This window comes from Lathamus discolor, chromosome 1, assembly GCF_037157495.1.
Source record: "Lathamus discolor isolate bLatDis1 chromosome 1, bLatDis1.hap1, whole genome shotgun sequence".
In the NCBI taxonomy this organism is placed as follows: Eukaryota; Metazoa; Chordata; class Aves; order Psittaciformes; family Psittacidae; genus Lathamus; species Lathamus discolor.
The window spans coordinates 46,938,261-46,953,982 of NC_088884.1; the positions used below are offsets into that span (position 1 = coordinate 46,938,261).

The 15,722-nt window shown below is 42.2% G+C and overlaps 1 protein-coding gene across 1 annotated transcript in view; it reads left to right on the forward strand.

Annotated features, from left to right (window-relative positions):
- LRRIQ1 (leucine rich repeats and IQ motif containing 1) overlaps window positions 1–2,097 on the forward strand; it is a 116,687-nt gene extending 114,590 nt beyond the window's left edge. The window contains exon 28 of the mRNA XM_065669733.1: window positions 1,854–2,097. Within this exon, the coding sequence (XP_065525805.1) occupies window positions 1,854–2,008 (155 nt within the window). The 3' untranslated portion in view covers window positions 2,009–2,097. The remainder of the gene's footprint in view (window positions 1–1,853) is intronic.
- Window positions 2,098–15,722: the final 13,625 nt, after the last annotated feature.

Below are 15,722 nucleotides of genomic sequence, written 5' to 3' on the forward strand. Positions count from 1 at the left end.
TTATATTCACTCAAAGTTAATAAGTTATTACATTTTGCTCACAAGATATTTGACTGTGCTGCCATCTAAACAATGCAAAAATGAGTTGCAATTAACTTTTGAGTCTGAAGTTTAGACAAGCAGAATTCATGCTATGACAGATGTGGCTGTTATTCTGCCAAAATAAAAGGTTATATTAGTAATTTATGAAGACTTTTCACAAGTTTCTTGCAAAAAATTATGGCAAGTCTTTGGGGATTTTATTTTTCTGTAATAATAATATACATTTCATAGTAATGGGAAGACAAAATATCCCTTCCAATGAATTCTGTACAGTTATAAGTGGAAAGCCAGAAAACCTGCAGACTGCTAAAGTCCATTGTGAAAATGATATCTAGCAGTACAGATAGATTCATAAACAAGTGAGGTTATTAGTCCAGAAATAATCCAGATTAGGCAATTAGAATGAGATTGACTTCCTGTTTTGCTACATTAACTCTATCACTTCTAAACTAATTTTCAAATCTACTGTTGCTGATGTTTTTTGTTCTGTCATTTGTATTTATTCTGGTTTTAAAAGAATATAATAACAAATATTTGTTTTGTTGAAATATAGAAATAAATGTTTTGTTGCCTTTATCATTGATACAATCAGTCAGTCTCAAGCATAAATTAGCCCCAAACTTCCTTTCCAGTCTGAACATGCAATACCTGTTTCCCTTTTATTTATTTTTTATTCTTTTTGTTGTTTAACAATGTTTTCAACTTCATAAAATGTGTCTTTTAAATTAAAGGGGTACATAGAAAAGGGAAGTGTAGGCTGGGAAAAGCTCCTGACATTTAGATCTAGCAGGCTGCAGAAAAGCATCCATGAGAAAACAAAGATGTTCTTCCTATTTGAAATTTATAGCTATGTTTTTTATATTAATAAATAGAATTATATTCAGCCATATGATTTAAGCTGTTAATTTTAGGAACTATTTATTGTGCAAATTTTATTTTTGCTATTGAACAGTACTAAAAAGTTGAAATATCAAAAATGCTAAAAATATGCAATTAGTAAGCTTTTGTTTTAATAGGTGGCAAAAATATGTTTGTAAAATTTTTTATAAGCTAAGTGTGCTAATTTTAGATATATATATGTGTAAAAAAAACTGTTCTACTTTTTAACATCGTGTCATTCGCTTGCACAGTTTGTCTTACACAGATGCTATCTTCCTTACAGATGTCTTAGAAAGGTATTTCCATCTGTAAAGTGATGTTTTTTATAAAATAAGAAACATACCTTTTCTTAGGTATACTGGTTATTTTAATAATTAAGTATTTTGTAGAAACTAAATTACTCAAACATCTGTATGCATGACTATGAAAGTGATTATTTTATTTAATTTTATGTGTGTTTAAATTTGCTGTGCACCATTCAGCATCAAATTTAAGTATTCGTTGGTTTGAAAAAAAAAATAAAATATCCTCTTATATTTGTTATAATATAGTTAAAGAAGAACTTGTTAATTAGATGTTATGTTATGAACTAATTCTTTATTCACTTGAAGGATGGATGACATTACTAGTTTCTATGTCAAAGGCACTGAGTATCTGTGTATGTGTTTAAAATATGCTCAAAGTGAACAGTGATGCTTTTAAAAATATTTTGTGTAGTAATTTTACTGCCTATTTTTATAAAGAGATTGTTCGTAAAAAGGTCTTGTGAAAATACTTGTATTACTTTTAAAACAGTGAGCAATAATTATGAAAGTTCTGTGCTATCAAATTAGACATATTAATGTGTATTATTATCTTAAAAAGCGTATGATGCAGTGAAATTTAGGGAGTTTTGTTTGGTTTTTAATTTCATGTGTCTGTTTATTGCCTAGAAAAGAATATACCTACTCCAGAAAAATCACATTTGGGTCCATCTCATAAAGAGCGGATATCATTTCGAGACCATCCAGTGCAGTTCAGTGGAGGATGGGGAGCAGGCAAAAAAAGGACAAAGCTTAAAAATATTGGAGATAATTTAACTAGTTGATCTAATCAAACATGGAGGTCATATGGAGAGCTGTTTCTTTTTAAGCCTATGAATATTATTTTTTGGATTCTCATTTAGTGCCAATATAAAGAGTTTCAATTAACTACGTTTCAGTGGTTTGGGTTGGTTTTGTTGTGGTCAAAGTATTTTATACCTGTCAGTAAGTTATTATAGTTTGTGTTTTCAGTTACTTGTATGTTCATGTTGTGTAGAATGCAGAGCTGATTTACCCTACAAGGATTGTTGTACAGTGAATAAGATTAGGGTTGCTTATAACAACTGGTTGAGATGTGCAAATTTGATGATGGTTCATGCTCATGTGATATATGTCACATATCAAAACAGTGAATTCTGATTTTCTCACAAATAAAATGCATGTTTGCAAACTGTTGTGAGCTATAACAGCCAGCAATGCCATTCTTAGAAAAGTCTGTTTAGAATATTTCTCTGAAGCAGCAAAAATTCACAGCTATCTACAAATGGTGGAGATACACTCATCTTTTTATTTTAGTAATATGATAAGTCCTCTAGAGCTAAATTATGGTCATAATATGCTAAAGCAGCCTGTTTATAGTCTTATGTTTTCAAAGACTTCTAGCATTTTCATAGAGGCTTAAAGAAAAAAATAAATTTACTAAGTTCTCATTTTGTTCTGGGGTAATATACCATTACATCTACATGACACTGTTAACCGAACTTTCTTTGTTCATGTAGCCAGACTCCTTCAGATCTGTGTGTGAAAGTTTTGTGGTACAACAAGATGTAGAGAAAGAAAAGAAACACTATTATCAACTGTGTATGGGTATCTGACTAATTGCTTCTACTGAATGCTTTGTCCATCAACATATAGGACAGAAAATGCTCTTTGATTTCAAAGCCTAACATTATTTTAATGTTTTCCTCTCTGAGGGTAGAAGTTGCTAATTGGAACTAGAGAAGTCTCTTTGTTATCTCCTCTATCTTCTGCAATATTGTGAAGCCTCAACCTGCAACAGATTGAGAGAAGTGGGGAGGTTAATGAAGCCTGAAACTTCGGTCAGTAAAGAATATAAATCTAATGCTGTGGCTGTTTTAAATATGTACTTAAATATGACATGATTTTGTGAGGTGCTTTTTATGCTAGCATACATATGACTATGGGTTGAAACAGTTACCTCATTTTTGTGAATACTCGCATTTACGTTCATATTAAAAGATGGTTGACCTCATGGAAAACCTCATTTGAATCAGTGTGCTGATTTTAGGGGTTTTTAACATTTTACTTTTTTTACATGTTTAACATTTTACTTTTGAAAAGTCAGTGCAGCCTACTTCAGAAAAGTTTTCTCTACCTTTCTGAAGAATGATGATCAGAGAAGATTGCTCAGCCTGGCCATAGAAATGCTGTGGTTGTCAGCAGGGTATAAAATATCACTAGGTGCTTATGTTGTCTGGTTAGTTTCCCAATGTATATTGCAAGCATTAAAATTGATTTCCAGATCTGCTGTATGATGACTTTTAAATGTCACCACTGAAGACTGGACTTTTTTTTTATAATTTCAATTGTATTATCAAGGATAAAAGTTTTGTAGGGAAAACTTTGTTAGTTCAAAATGCCTGCCACTATATGTGGCAGTGCAGTCAGTAAATAGATTCTCCACCATTAGAGGTGTTAACTGGAGATCAAAATGCAAAATCAAGCAGTTCACAGTTTAGCACTTCTTGCAGATTATTCTGTTTGCCTAGAGTGTCCATAACATACTGCACATCATCACAACTGTAAATAAGAGAATTATATTTCATATTTCATAAATTATCTGTATCTGTATCATCTATATCTACCTTTATATCTACAAAAAGATCGACTGCATAAAAGTCTTCATACCTGATCTCTTTTGGTTTCCAGGTGTTTCTAAATAAGAAATACCTCCAAGCCTAGATAAAATGTTTTGGCAACATTTTAAAAAATATTTTGTTTTGAAAAGACAAAATAGTAGTTTTTTAATGTACAATTTACGACACTAACTATATTCACTGACATGTTGTTTCAGGTTCATTAGTATACTTAGTCTACTGTTCCGTAAATTAATATTGTTATGCATAGATTAACTAGTATATCCAATAGAAATTAAGTTATAAAGTATACCAAAACATGTTGCTGTTTTCATTACATGATATTGAGATGTGTGAAAGGTTGATGTCTTCTTGTATCCAATGCATTTTTTTTAAGAATTGCAGTGTTGAAAGTAGAGTGTGTCTAGTCAAATATGGATAAATGTGCAAGGCCCAACTTCTGTTCAAGCTAGCAGGCAGACAGACCTTATTCCTTTGAGAAACAAGGTGAAGCAACCCTAAATCTGGGCAAATGTCAGCTATTCATAGTCACATCTTATAGTATGTAACATAAGACCTAACACAAATGTTGCACAGGGTGACATATTTATGACATGAATTTTTCAAGCCCTATTCTGCAAAGCAGAAAGGTGTTTCATGCTTTGTTTTTCTTGGGTTTTCTTTTCATTCTCTCTTTTTTCTTCTTCATTTTCTTTTTCTCTTTTTCTTTTCCCTTCTTTTCTTTATCCCCTCCATCAATACCCCCCAACAGAGCAATTCCCATTTCTTAAAAGTATATTTCTCTGGCAATCTGTTCTGATGGTGGAGCGGCTGTGGCAGTGACAGCCCAGCAAAACCTACACCACAAAGCCCCTAAACTGCATGTTTCTAGATATGCTACTGCCTTTATAATGCCCCAGACCTCTTCACCTCTCACTAGCATCATTTCAGTACTTTTTTTCTGTTCCCTGTAGATCCTTTAACATGAAGCAGGAGGGACTTCATGGGAATAAGCTCTTTAAAAAATACTTCTCAAATGTATGAAGCTCCCTTCTCAGAAATGTAGAAAAGCCTTCATTCAAAATTAAGAATGAAACAACCGAGGTGCATTTATGTATTGATCCTCTGATGAGTGTCATTTGCTAAATAGAATTAAAAAGCTTTTTGCAGCTCTCCTGGTTGGATCCCTGGAGTGTCTTTTCCTGTACAACTTACCTAAGGGGCTGCACGGTAATTCTCTAAACCCTTGGTCTTTAAACAGTGGTGTTAGGATCATCATTATCTCCTGCAACAGAAAAAAGTGTTCCCCAAAATGCATGTTCTGAATGAGAAAGATGTGTTAATGGTGCTCAGATTACCCAAACCTGAATGAGAAAACGCCTTAATGAGAAAACACCCTAAGGAAGTGTTTCTCATTGAATAAGGGGCAGATTTTCTTACTTACATGTTAAGACACTCTTTAACAGTAACCTTGCTGACTCAAAAAATTATTGCTCAGATTTATTGTTTTAACAGATCTGTAAATTGCGGGGAGCCCATGTATCTATAGCATAGACATTGCTTTGGTGCAGGGTGAGTTAGTGTCACATTTTGACATAAGTAATTATTAATAACCTATTATTCAAACATTCATTCATTAAAGAATTGTTCGCTATACACAGTGTTCACATTTTTTAAGCACATGTCACAGGTGGTGTCCAAATCTGGCCTCAGACACATGGGTGAAAAACTGCCACTTGGTCTCCCACTGTATGAAGAATACACTTTTGGTTTTAGTGTCATATAAATCATAGAATCAACTAGGTTGGAAAAGACCTTTAAGATCAAGTCCAACCTGTACCCCAGGATGGCCAACTCAACCACCAAACCGTGTCACTAAGGCCCTCATTTACACATTTTTTTAACATTTTCAGAGATGGTGATTCCACCACTTTTCTGGACAGCCTGTTCCAATACCTGTTCACCCTCTCAGTGAAGAAATTTTTCCTAATATCTAGTCTAAACCTCCCCTGGTGCAACTTGAGGCTGTTACATCTTGTTCTATCACTTGTTAGTTGGGAAAAGAGACTGATCCCCACCTCACTACAGCCTCCTTTCAGGTAGTTGTAGAGAGCAATAAGGTCCCCCCGAGCCTCTTCTTCTCCAGACTAAACAACCCCAGTTTCCTCAGCTGTTCCTCATAAAACTTGTTCTCCAATCATGATAATGGCAGTGTATATTTGTGGAGACAGTCTTTTCTTGATACACACTGAAATTATCCCTGTTAGCATTAGCAGAAGCTAGGCAAATTTTCTGTGACAATGCACTCTCTTAATGTGCTTTTCTTTAATTAGAAAAACATACAAAAAGTAGCTGTTACCACATGGCCCCAGAAAGTTAGGAAGGAAACTCAACCATATTATAAAAGATTGAGTAGCCTGATATCACATCTGAGATCCAAGCTGTTTGTACTTAGCTATACTAGCTGAGAGGGAGGGGAGGAAAAGGAGAAAGAAAAGACAACAGTAAACTTTATTTTGTTTATTTCTTTTTACAGCCATAAGTGAAAAATGAATTAACTAATTTTATTTTAATAGGAGTTGTGAAAACATAGGAGCTTTGACCAGTAGCCTATGGAAAGCAGACAAATCACAGTCAGTGGCTGATCTCATCATTGCATAAGGTCTTAGGGAATGGAAATCTTGGCCCAAAGTGAAATACTGCAGTGCTCATTAAAGTTCATATGAGGTATAGGTAGATGATATAGATGGATAGATTATAGATTATGTAGATATAGATACAGATAGATATATAGAGATGTATAGGTATAGATATAGATTATATAGATTACGTAGATTACATATCTATTACATAGATTATATAGATTACATATCTATTACATAGATAGATATAGATGATACAGATACCAAAGGGAGATGCCAACTCATCATGGATGGAACTGTGGTTAAGTAGGAATGGAACACCTTTTTCTTCTCACACAGAGGCAGAAAAATGTGCCAGAGTTGGGCAAGAGCCATAAATATGGCTTGCAAGTAACCATATAGATCAGTCTAAAGCAGCTGTTGAGCATTGTGGCGAACTGCTTCCCTGGTTTTAAAGGCAAAGGTGGACAGGAAGGTCCTGATCACATGTGTTTGGATCCATCCTCAAGGCACTTTCTTGGGGCCAAGTTGTGCTGAGGGTTTTCAAGCTCTAAAATCCCTGCTGGAGAGGCATTCATGAAGTTCCATGATGGCAAATGGGTTTTCAGATATTTTTACTAGAAATATTGTGTAACTGCCACAGACTGGCCATATTTACAAGGACTGAAATTTCAAATGGATGACATTATGAACTACACTATTATTTGCAGGGCAGCGGGACAAATAGATTGTTCTTTATGAGCACAGAGGGACTTACTTCATAATTTTGGTGACATAGATGATGATACAACAGGTTAGCACGTACCTCGCTGCCAAGGACTAGCATTTGTTCCTCTCCCGGTCTTCACTTGTTAGATAGATAGATTTTTTTTTGAGTTAGCAACCTTTTGTTAGTCGCTTAGTCGATTTGGAAGAAACTATAGGTTAGCTTTATTTTTTTAGTAAAGCATTAGTCCAAACCTGAATGCAAATAAGTACCATCACTGAGCTGAAACACAGTCAATGTGCACAACAGATATCCTGAGATACAAATAGCTCTTTAGGAGAGATTGCGATAGCTATTTTATTAAAATTCTAATAAACGATAAATGCCCCTACTTTAAGTCAGCTTAATTTTCTGTGCTTATGAGACACGCTCTGAAAAGAGAACATAGAACCATAAAATAGATTCTGTCTTTCTGCCACATTCTGGTCATTAGATGAGAACTGTCCCTTCAAAATCACGTTTTCTGCCACCATCATTATGTGTAGGGGATTCGAGGGGTTATTCATTGCAAGAAGGCAAGTCAGCCGTAAACGTAGCTCTAATTTGCCTAATATGTTGCCATTCACGCGATTTAATACAGTTCTACAGCAATTAAACGACAATTTCCTTAATATGAGAGAAAAAGGCGTGCCGTGGGGAATAGCACGGCTAGAGAGACAGGAGAGAAGGAGAGGATACACAGACCACGTAGTCCCAATAAATGATAATTTCTGGTGTCTTTCTCTCTTCCGTCGCAGTTCATCCCTAATTTGCGGCTCCCGTGCAAACCACCGAAGCTCCGCACCATCCCCCTCCCCCCCCACCCCTTACCTATCGCCGGGATGGGGGGGGTCACAGAGCGATCTGGGGGTATTAAGTCGTTGCACACTGTCATTTCCCATTTTTACGTGCAACGGCTTCAATCTTCATTGCGGGTTCAGCCCCATTGATTTCTCTGCTACTTTAGCCTGGAAAAAAAATAAAAAAAACCCCACAAAGACCTGTATTTTATGGAGCTCCTTCATCTTGATGCTGTTTTCATGCGCTTTGAGTTGCAGGTAATGCTCTGGGAGGTTATTGTGCTACTGTGATGTGCAGCCTGGCCGTCTGCTAGGTTAAACTCAGAGCCTCCACCTGGCTGCCCGGGAGGGATTCGCTGGCTGTGGTGGCAAGTGGTCTAGAGGATGACCTGCCCTCTCTTGGCGGGCAGGAGACGAGGCGAAGCTTTGCGTTTGCACCACCTCTGCTTTACCTGATCGCTTGAAACCACCTCCCTTGTCCCAGCACAAACGCAGGCGCAAAGAAGGGACTTTCCTGCTGGGTCATGTCCTCTCCCCAGCGCCCACCACTGCCTGGTACCCCCTAGAAACAGCCACCGCACAAACGTGCTGGAGAAAAGGTCCCACTCTCTCGGCGACATATTCCAGGTACGCGTTTTGTCAGGAAAAGTGAAATATTCTGAGGCAATTTGTAATACAGTGGATTAATTTTGATTGCCCGGGGTAGAAACAAAAAGAAGACTGTCTCTAACCATAGTCTGGGGGCTGGCTTTATTTGCCAATATCAATATTTGTGTGGAAAGCTTAAAATATGTTGTTTTTCCAAGAGCTGAAGTTTTAAAAGGGCTGGAAGAGGAGGAGGCCTGTGGATGAAATATTAGCAGCGTATCGGTTAACCACTAAGTCCTTTTCTGTATTCATCTAGCCGTCCTCGGTAGGAAGGGCAGAAAGTCTAAGACTGGGGGAATAGATGTTCCTTAATGCAGGCTTACGTTTCAGAAGGTAGGGGCAGTTCTCAGCAGAGGACAAAATAAGGCTGAGACTGTACAGAGCCGGGTGCTGAAAGACCGGGATAAAATTGCTCTGTGGCTTTCAGCATCGCTGAACTACACATTTTTAGTCTGATCAAGCACACATCACATTAAAAAAGGGGAAAAAAAAAAAAAAAAAAAAGGTTCTTTCAAACGAGCTAGCCTTGGAAATCGGCAGTCCCTGTCAAAGCAGCTCAATGCATCCGTTTGTTAGTGCCTCTAGCTTGAACAGGGATCTGTTTTTTAGCCCATATCCCTTCTGTCTCACACCTTCCTTTAGCTTCGTGCTTAGAAACCAGAATGTCGACCCATATTTCATGCTTTAGAAAAAATTAATTCATCTGAGATGACAAGGCAGCCCCCACACACACTCTCCGGGCCCCTCGATATATTCAGGTCGCTCCGGTAATGTAACTCGTATATTTTTGTATTGGTCCTAATATTAATCAAGCTGCCAGCAAGGAAGACGTGTGACTCGCCAAGGAGGGCTTTGCTTTTGGTTTGTTCCTTCGCAGTGGTGCGCTGATGCTCAGCACTCTACAGGCAGCGCCCAGCCAGTTCGGCGTGGGAGAGAGGGGAGTTGCTGGTAAAGTAAAAAAGCAAACCAGCTTTATTTAGTTAGACTTCTACACTTAAAACTCTGAATCACCTCCTCTGGGGTAAATTAATTCCCGGGGAGAAGGGGAAAGCAAATGTTCACCCGTGACACCCTGTGTAACCTACTAGTGAGGGTTTTGGCGTTTGAATTTTGATCCTAAGTCATCTGTTTCTTTGCTCTGTTTGTAGTTCGCCTTGCGTGTGTCTCTATAATTTGTTGGAAAGCACGGCGGAGCCGGGGAGGGGGAGGGTTTGGCGTTCAGAGGGCAGACCCCGCTGCAGGAGTCCCTGCCCGCTCAGCTAAACCAGCCACCGGGATTGTCCCCCTCCAAGGCGGGTGGAGCGGAGCCATCCCCGGCTGAGTGGAGAAAAGGGCTCTGCCTGCCTCCCCTACGGTCCCGTTGGAAACCCGCAGCCTGCTCTAGCCTACTCTTACTCCAGCTGCGGAGCGAAAGAAGTCGGATCCGAGAAGCATCTTTAGAGGCAGATCTGCCTTCCTGACAGTGCCAAACTTCACGGGACTTTCAGTCTACGGCCCAACTTTCAAATCCTTTCTAAACTTGGTAAAGGGCTACAATAGCAGCCCGATAAAACATAGATTAAATTCGTGTAGGATTTGTTTTTATAGCACATATGTAAGTAGGATTCATTATAATTTGAACTAGATCAAGATAAGAGATTAATGCTTATACAGAGCATCTCTGCTGAGATTTCCTATGGGGCTAAGATTAAATCCACACACTAAATATTATCTCACTCCGTTTTGTGTTGAAAGAAACGTTAGACGGTTTAAGAAGGGTCATTACGTGTTGAGAGAAGAAAATCGTCGAGGTTCGTCCAACTTTGACACCAATCCCGCTTCCTCAACGGGCGGAATGGGACAAGAGAACCTTCCCGTTCACGGTTTCTTGTCTTCCTCCTGAATATGCCTTTGAGGCACGTGAAATCTTCATTTTATCTGCGCAGGTGTTACACAGGAAACCTCCCAAACAGCTGAGGAACTGTCAAAGCGCCAAACTGCAGGAACCGTGAAATGATAGCTGTCGTTACGTGTTGGCTGGTTTGTGGACAAAGTCTGGGAGCCGCTGAACCTCGAGCCTGGCTGGGAAAGGCTCCGGGCTCGGGCCCAGCCTAATGAGAAACGCTTTCCCCGAGCGGGATGAGAGGGCTCAACGCTCTCGTCCCCTGCCCACGAGGAATTAACGTTAAACTCCCGAGCAGGGGAACGGTCGATTTGCTTGCACACTTTCACTCATCTCTGAAAACACGGGTCCCAAATTTTGGGTAAAGTCACTCCAGACAATTATGCCAATTAACGCTTCCCCACCGAGCGGAAAATCTGAGAGGTACCTCCCCACACCAGAACCGGTTTTGTTTGCTTTCCTAAGTGAAGAAAAAAGCCCTGTAGGAACAGAGTTCGTTAAAGGCGGCTTGGATCGGTACCTTTTGCAGCGTGGCTCCAGAGATCCGAAACACAATCATTACTTTTAAGTCTTAGAACAGTGATGCTTAAGATACTTGAAGGAAAACGTCCAACAAGCCCCCAACTCAACTTCTTTAAGTGTTCATTGAGACGCACTGCACATATTTTGTTTGCTGGCAGTGAAAATACTTCACATGATTCTCACAAACAGGATGTCTGGAAAATTATAACTTAGCCAAGCTAGATTTTGAATCTGTAATTTGCAATTTGCCACATTCCGCTGGGAGGGACACGTTGAGCGAGTCGCGGAGTATCTTTTTACACCTTCTTTCGCCTCCGCGGGTAAGGTCGCTCGTTCCCAGGAGCGGGGCACGGAGACGGGGGCGCTGGGCTTTAGGAGGGTCTCCCTGCAGCCTAACTCCTGAACCCAGCTCAATGAAATCCGTGGGTCTGAAAGTGAAACGAGGAAGGAGGTGAAGCCTCAGCCAAGAAAACAGAAGTCTTTTCTATATGTGGAAATACTGAACCGTTTAAGCACCTGCTTTTCGGGACAGGCAGTTCTTTTCGTATTTCATGGACCTTCCTTACTCCCGCGGCTGCTGGCGTACCCGATCCCACCTAAGGAAACGCATTGCTCCCCGTCTTCCCCCTCTGCCTGCCCGCAACTGCCCTTCTCTGCGGGGCTGTCCCCCTGCAGGAACACCCAGCTCTCGTCCTCATAGCTTTCCCTTCCATTTTCCAAGATGACTGGAGTATGGAAAGCGAATAAGACCCCCAAAATTCGTTTAGCCCAGTCCCCGGTAGCGCTGATTTCTTCCCATTCAGTCCCTAAATAAATTTCGTGTTGTAACTTTGCTGGAGAGAAGTGTTGATGTGAAACAGATTAAAAAATAAAAATATATTCTCTGTGGCCCAGACATCCGTAGTTAAAAGCTGCTATTATAAACGGGGAGGAGGGACGGGGGAATGAGGAATCCCGGGCATTCGGAACAGAGACTCTAGCCCATATAGACGCCGTTCGCACTTTATTTAAACAAACGCAAGGGTGTGAGGAGAGCTGTTGAGGAGATCCTCAAATATGCAGGCTCACTGTTTCGGCTGGAAACCGCCACCCAGAGTCGCCACAGCAGCATCAACTGAGAATTCCGTACCGACATCCCCTAACCTCCCCGGGGCCGTTTGCTTCGTTCCGGGCGGGTCCCGAATCAGACCCGCACGTTTTTTTCCCTAAATCCGTTCCCTTTTAGGCAGCGAGACGCTTGAGGTGCGTGCAGGATCCTCATTGTTTCGGATGTGTCGGGTCTGTAACTTCTGATCTCCAGAAGGAATGGAATGCGAAGCGGAGGGGGAGGCAACCCGCCTTCCCCGCAGGAGAGACCCGCGGGCGAAGGGCGCGCCCGGCTTATCTCCGGGGAGAGGCTTCCCCCGAGGAGCTCCTATGCACTGCAGGGGCTAGCTCCTTCACACCACCTCTGGCCACGAAACGTCTCTCCATCACACATAACACCCTTTCACAGAAGGTTTAGGAGATACTCCATCTCTGGAAACACAGCGGCACATCTGCACGCAGCTCTTAATAACCGGGCTGCCTGGCGGAGAGAGGCAGTCCCCGAAGAAAGATGCTTTTCAAAGCTGTCTCACCTCAGCACAAATTTTTTTTCTTTCTTTTTTTTTTTTTTTTTTTTCCCCTTTGCCGCCTTCTCCCCCGGGATCTATCCAACCCCTTTTAAATGGTTTTAGTCAGCTGAAGTCAGCTTTTTGTTTTCAAGCGTTTAAGGGGAACGAAAGCCATACGTGGCGCCAATTCTCCCCTAGGTTACATCTCTCCTTCCTTTTGAAGTCAGCTGGGTTGCACAGAGCTAAATGAGAGCAGAATTTGGCCCCTGGAGGTAACAATGATGTGGAACAACACACTTATTTTGTTATCGATTTATTTATTTATTTATTTATTTATTTATTTATTTATTTATTTTCCTGGGGGTGGGGGGAGAGAGATTTATTTTAAGCTCCGGCTATAATTTCTGTCACTGTCCACCTTTATTACTCAGATATTGTTAGCTTACGTATATAAGCCACGGCAGTAAAGTCCCCGGGGAACGCTTTGCAAAGCCGGGGCGAGAAGCGAGTGGAGTCACTGCTGGGGTGAAGATGCTGCGGGAGGGCTCTGTCTTCGCCAGCGGAGCTGGGGCGGGAGGGAGAGGGGGAGTAGCACAGAAGACGCGCAGCCTGTCTCGAGCCTGATCCCTAGCCGCTGCCGGCGCTTCCACTGCCAGCCCCGCCGGGTGGCCAGGGCGAAGGTAGATGAGGGAGTGCGCGGCAGCCAGCAGGGAGCGAGTCCCGCTGCCGCTGGGGCAGCTCTTGGCTGCCAGTGGGACACGCGTGTCCCCGCGGGAAGGCACCGGCACTCCCTACAGCCTCCTTGGAAAAAGCGCTGCTGCTGCTGGGGGCGCCTGGGGTTGGCTTGTTTTTACGGGCACAGGAGATGCTCCTTGTCCTTGGCTCCCCTGGAGTTTAACAGCTGCCTTTAAAGAGGGACATTTATTGGAATAAAAGCTGATTGCAGGCTTCAACAACGTTGCATGTGTCTTTCATTTAAAAGACACCGAGAGCTCCTTCTTTTTTTTCCCCCCTCTCTCTCTCTCTTTTTCCCTCCCCCAAGGCATTCAGTGCTTTTAAGGCATAGTTATAAACAAGCTGCCTAAACGCCAGCACACAGAGATACAGGCGGCGGGGGGCAGGGAGAGGATCTATTTCCCCGGGTCTGGAGCAAACGTTGTTCCAAATGGTGCAAAGAGGAAACGTGCCGCTTCTTCAATAAAAATCCAGGGACGGGCCCTTCCCCTGTAGCGGTTTCTGGGGCCGGGTGCTGTCCCTCGCCCTGGAGAGGCAGCGGCTGGCCGGACCCATCCGCACCTGGCCGCGCACAGCTTGCACAGCTCGCCCTCCGCCCCCCTTCCCCTTCCCTTCACCCTGAGCTTGAGGGGTTCTCTTCTACCTCTGCCTCCCCTTAGACAGCAGAGCAGCAGCCCCGAGAACACTCCAACCACCCCAAGTTCCCCAGCGACACCTCTGCGGGGCGGGAGGTAGCAGGGTCGGGGTCGGGGGGCCAGCAGCGGGGCAGGGGTCTGCGCCTCCCGCCGCCGAGGCTGGTGTCGGATGCAGGTAACGCTGGAAAACGGAACGGAGATGGGAAGTGCCAGCAGTGATGGCAGAGAAGGGCAGTCTGTGCCCGTGTCCGGCGATACCCACTCCGCTGTAGCTGAAACAGGCATCCCTCACTTAGCCACACTTTCTTCTCGAAAATATCAAACCAGAGACCAGATGAAGAAGAAGCGGAGCTGCTCGCCGGGGAACAAGCTGGACTTAAACTGGCCTTCTCTTCACCTTTGGCTGGGCTCACAGGAAAGGTCTCTAAGGCTCTCAGCAGTCCCGGCTGGCCCTTACTGCACCTATACTTCAACCGCTCATTTGAGCTTCACTTTTTCTTCCCCCACATGGGGGAAGGGCCACTGAACTGATTTTTGAAATAGCCTTAACAGAACAGACAAGCTCGGGCCCACGATGCTGAAATACTAATCCGTATTGATCGCAGACTCGGTTTTACTTAACTCCGACGATTACTCCTTTCACTGGGAAGCAAGGAGCAGCTCCTCTCTAGAATGTAGGCCCTTTCTAAGTAGTTTCCTATCTCTCTCTTGCCTGTGTTTTAAATCCTGTCTATGTGCGAAAGGACCAAGGAATCGATCACTTCAAAGCTCACACTTTAGATGAAAATCACCCGCTTTTCAATACCTATAGAAATGCACTCATATATTGCTCATTTATTTTTCTTTTTATTACTTAAGGCTATTGTTTCAATATTTTCATTTAGAAACTGCTTTATTCCCCCCCCCCCTTTTGTGTGTGTATGTGTGTTTTGTTTTGTTGGTGTTTTTTGTTACATTGTTCTGTATTGTTTTCAAGTCGGTAGTGATAATATTTCAGGAGATTTTAAATAAAGGTCCCGTTTTAACCACTTTGCACACGCACACAGGGGCAGACTGGAGGTCTGTTTGATAGCAGCCAAATTCCGTTTCAGACCGGTTTCTGATGTGAGAGATTTCTACTTTTAAGTTCCTCTGTATTCTGTTCCATCTACACAAACAACCGCCTATAATATTTCTTTCTCTTTTTAATTCTAGGACCAAACTTCTGAGTTGTTCAATAAAGAACAAACACTGGTTCTTAATTTTACAACATCGGAGGACTGCAGCTACCGATGTATCAGTCAAACTGATTAAAGAAGATCCTTTACTTGAGGGTATGTGCCCTTGAAATTACCTTGCTGTAAGCCTCTCGGGGAGCTGGGAGGAGAGGGAGGGAAACGAGGGATTACTTTCTTTCCAGAGTCTCTGGAGAAATGCGAATAGGTTGCAGAGTAGAAGTGTCCTTTCCAGGCGTCCTCCTCCCTCCCTCCCTCCCTGTCTCCTCTCACTCTCCTGGCACGCTTGTGTGCGTTTGTCTGTCTGAAACGGATCTGTCTGTCGAAAATGGGCCTGGAACTCCCTCCTGTGTTGGGATTAGGTCTTGGGGGACCTGGGGTGGAGTTACACGGCTTGTCTATTTTCATATTCATTAGAAATGGGAGGTTGCATAAGGAGCCCTGCTGAGCTTCAAGATATAAGAGCAACTTCGGGTTCCCCTTT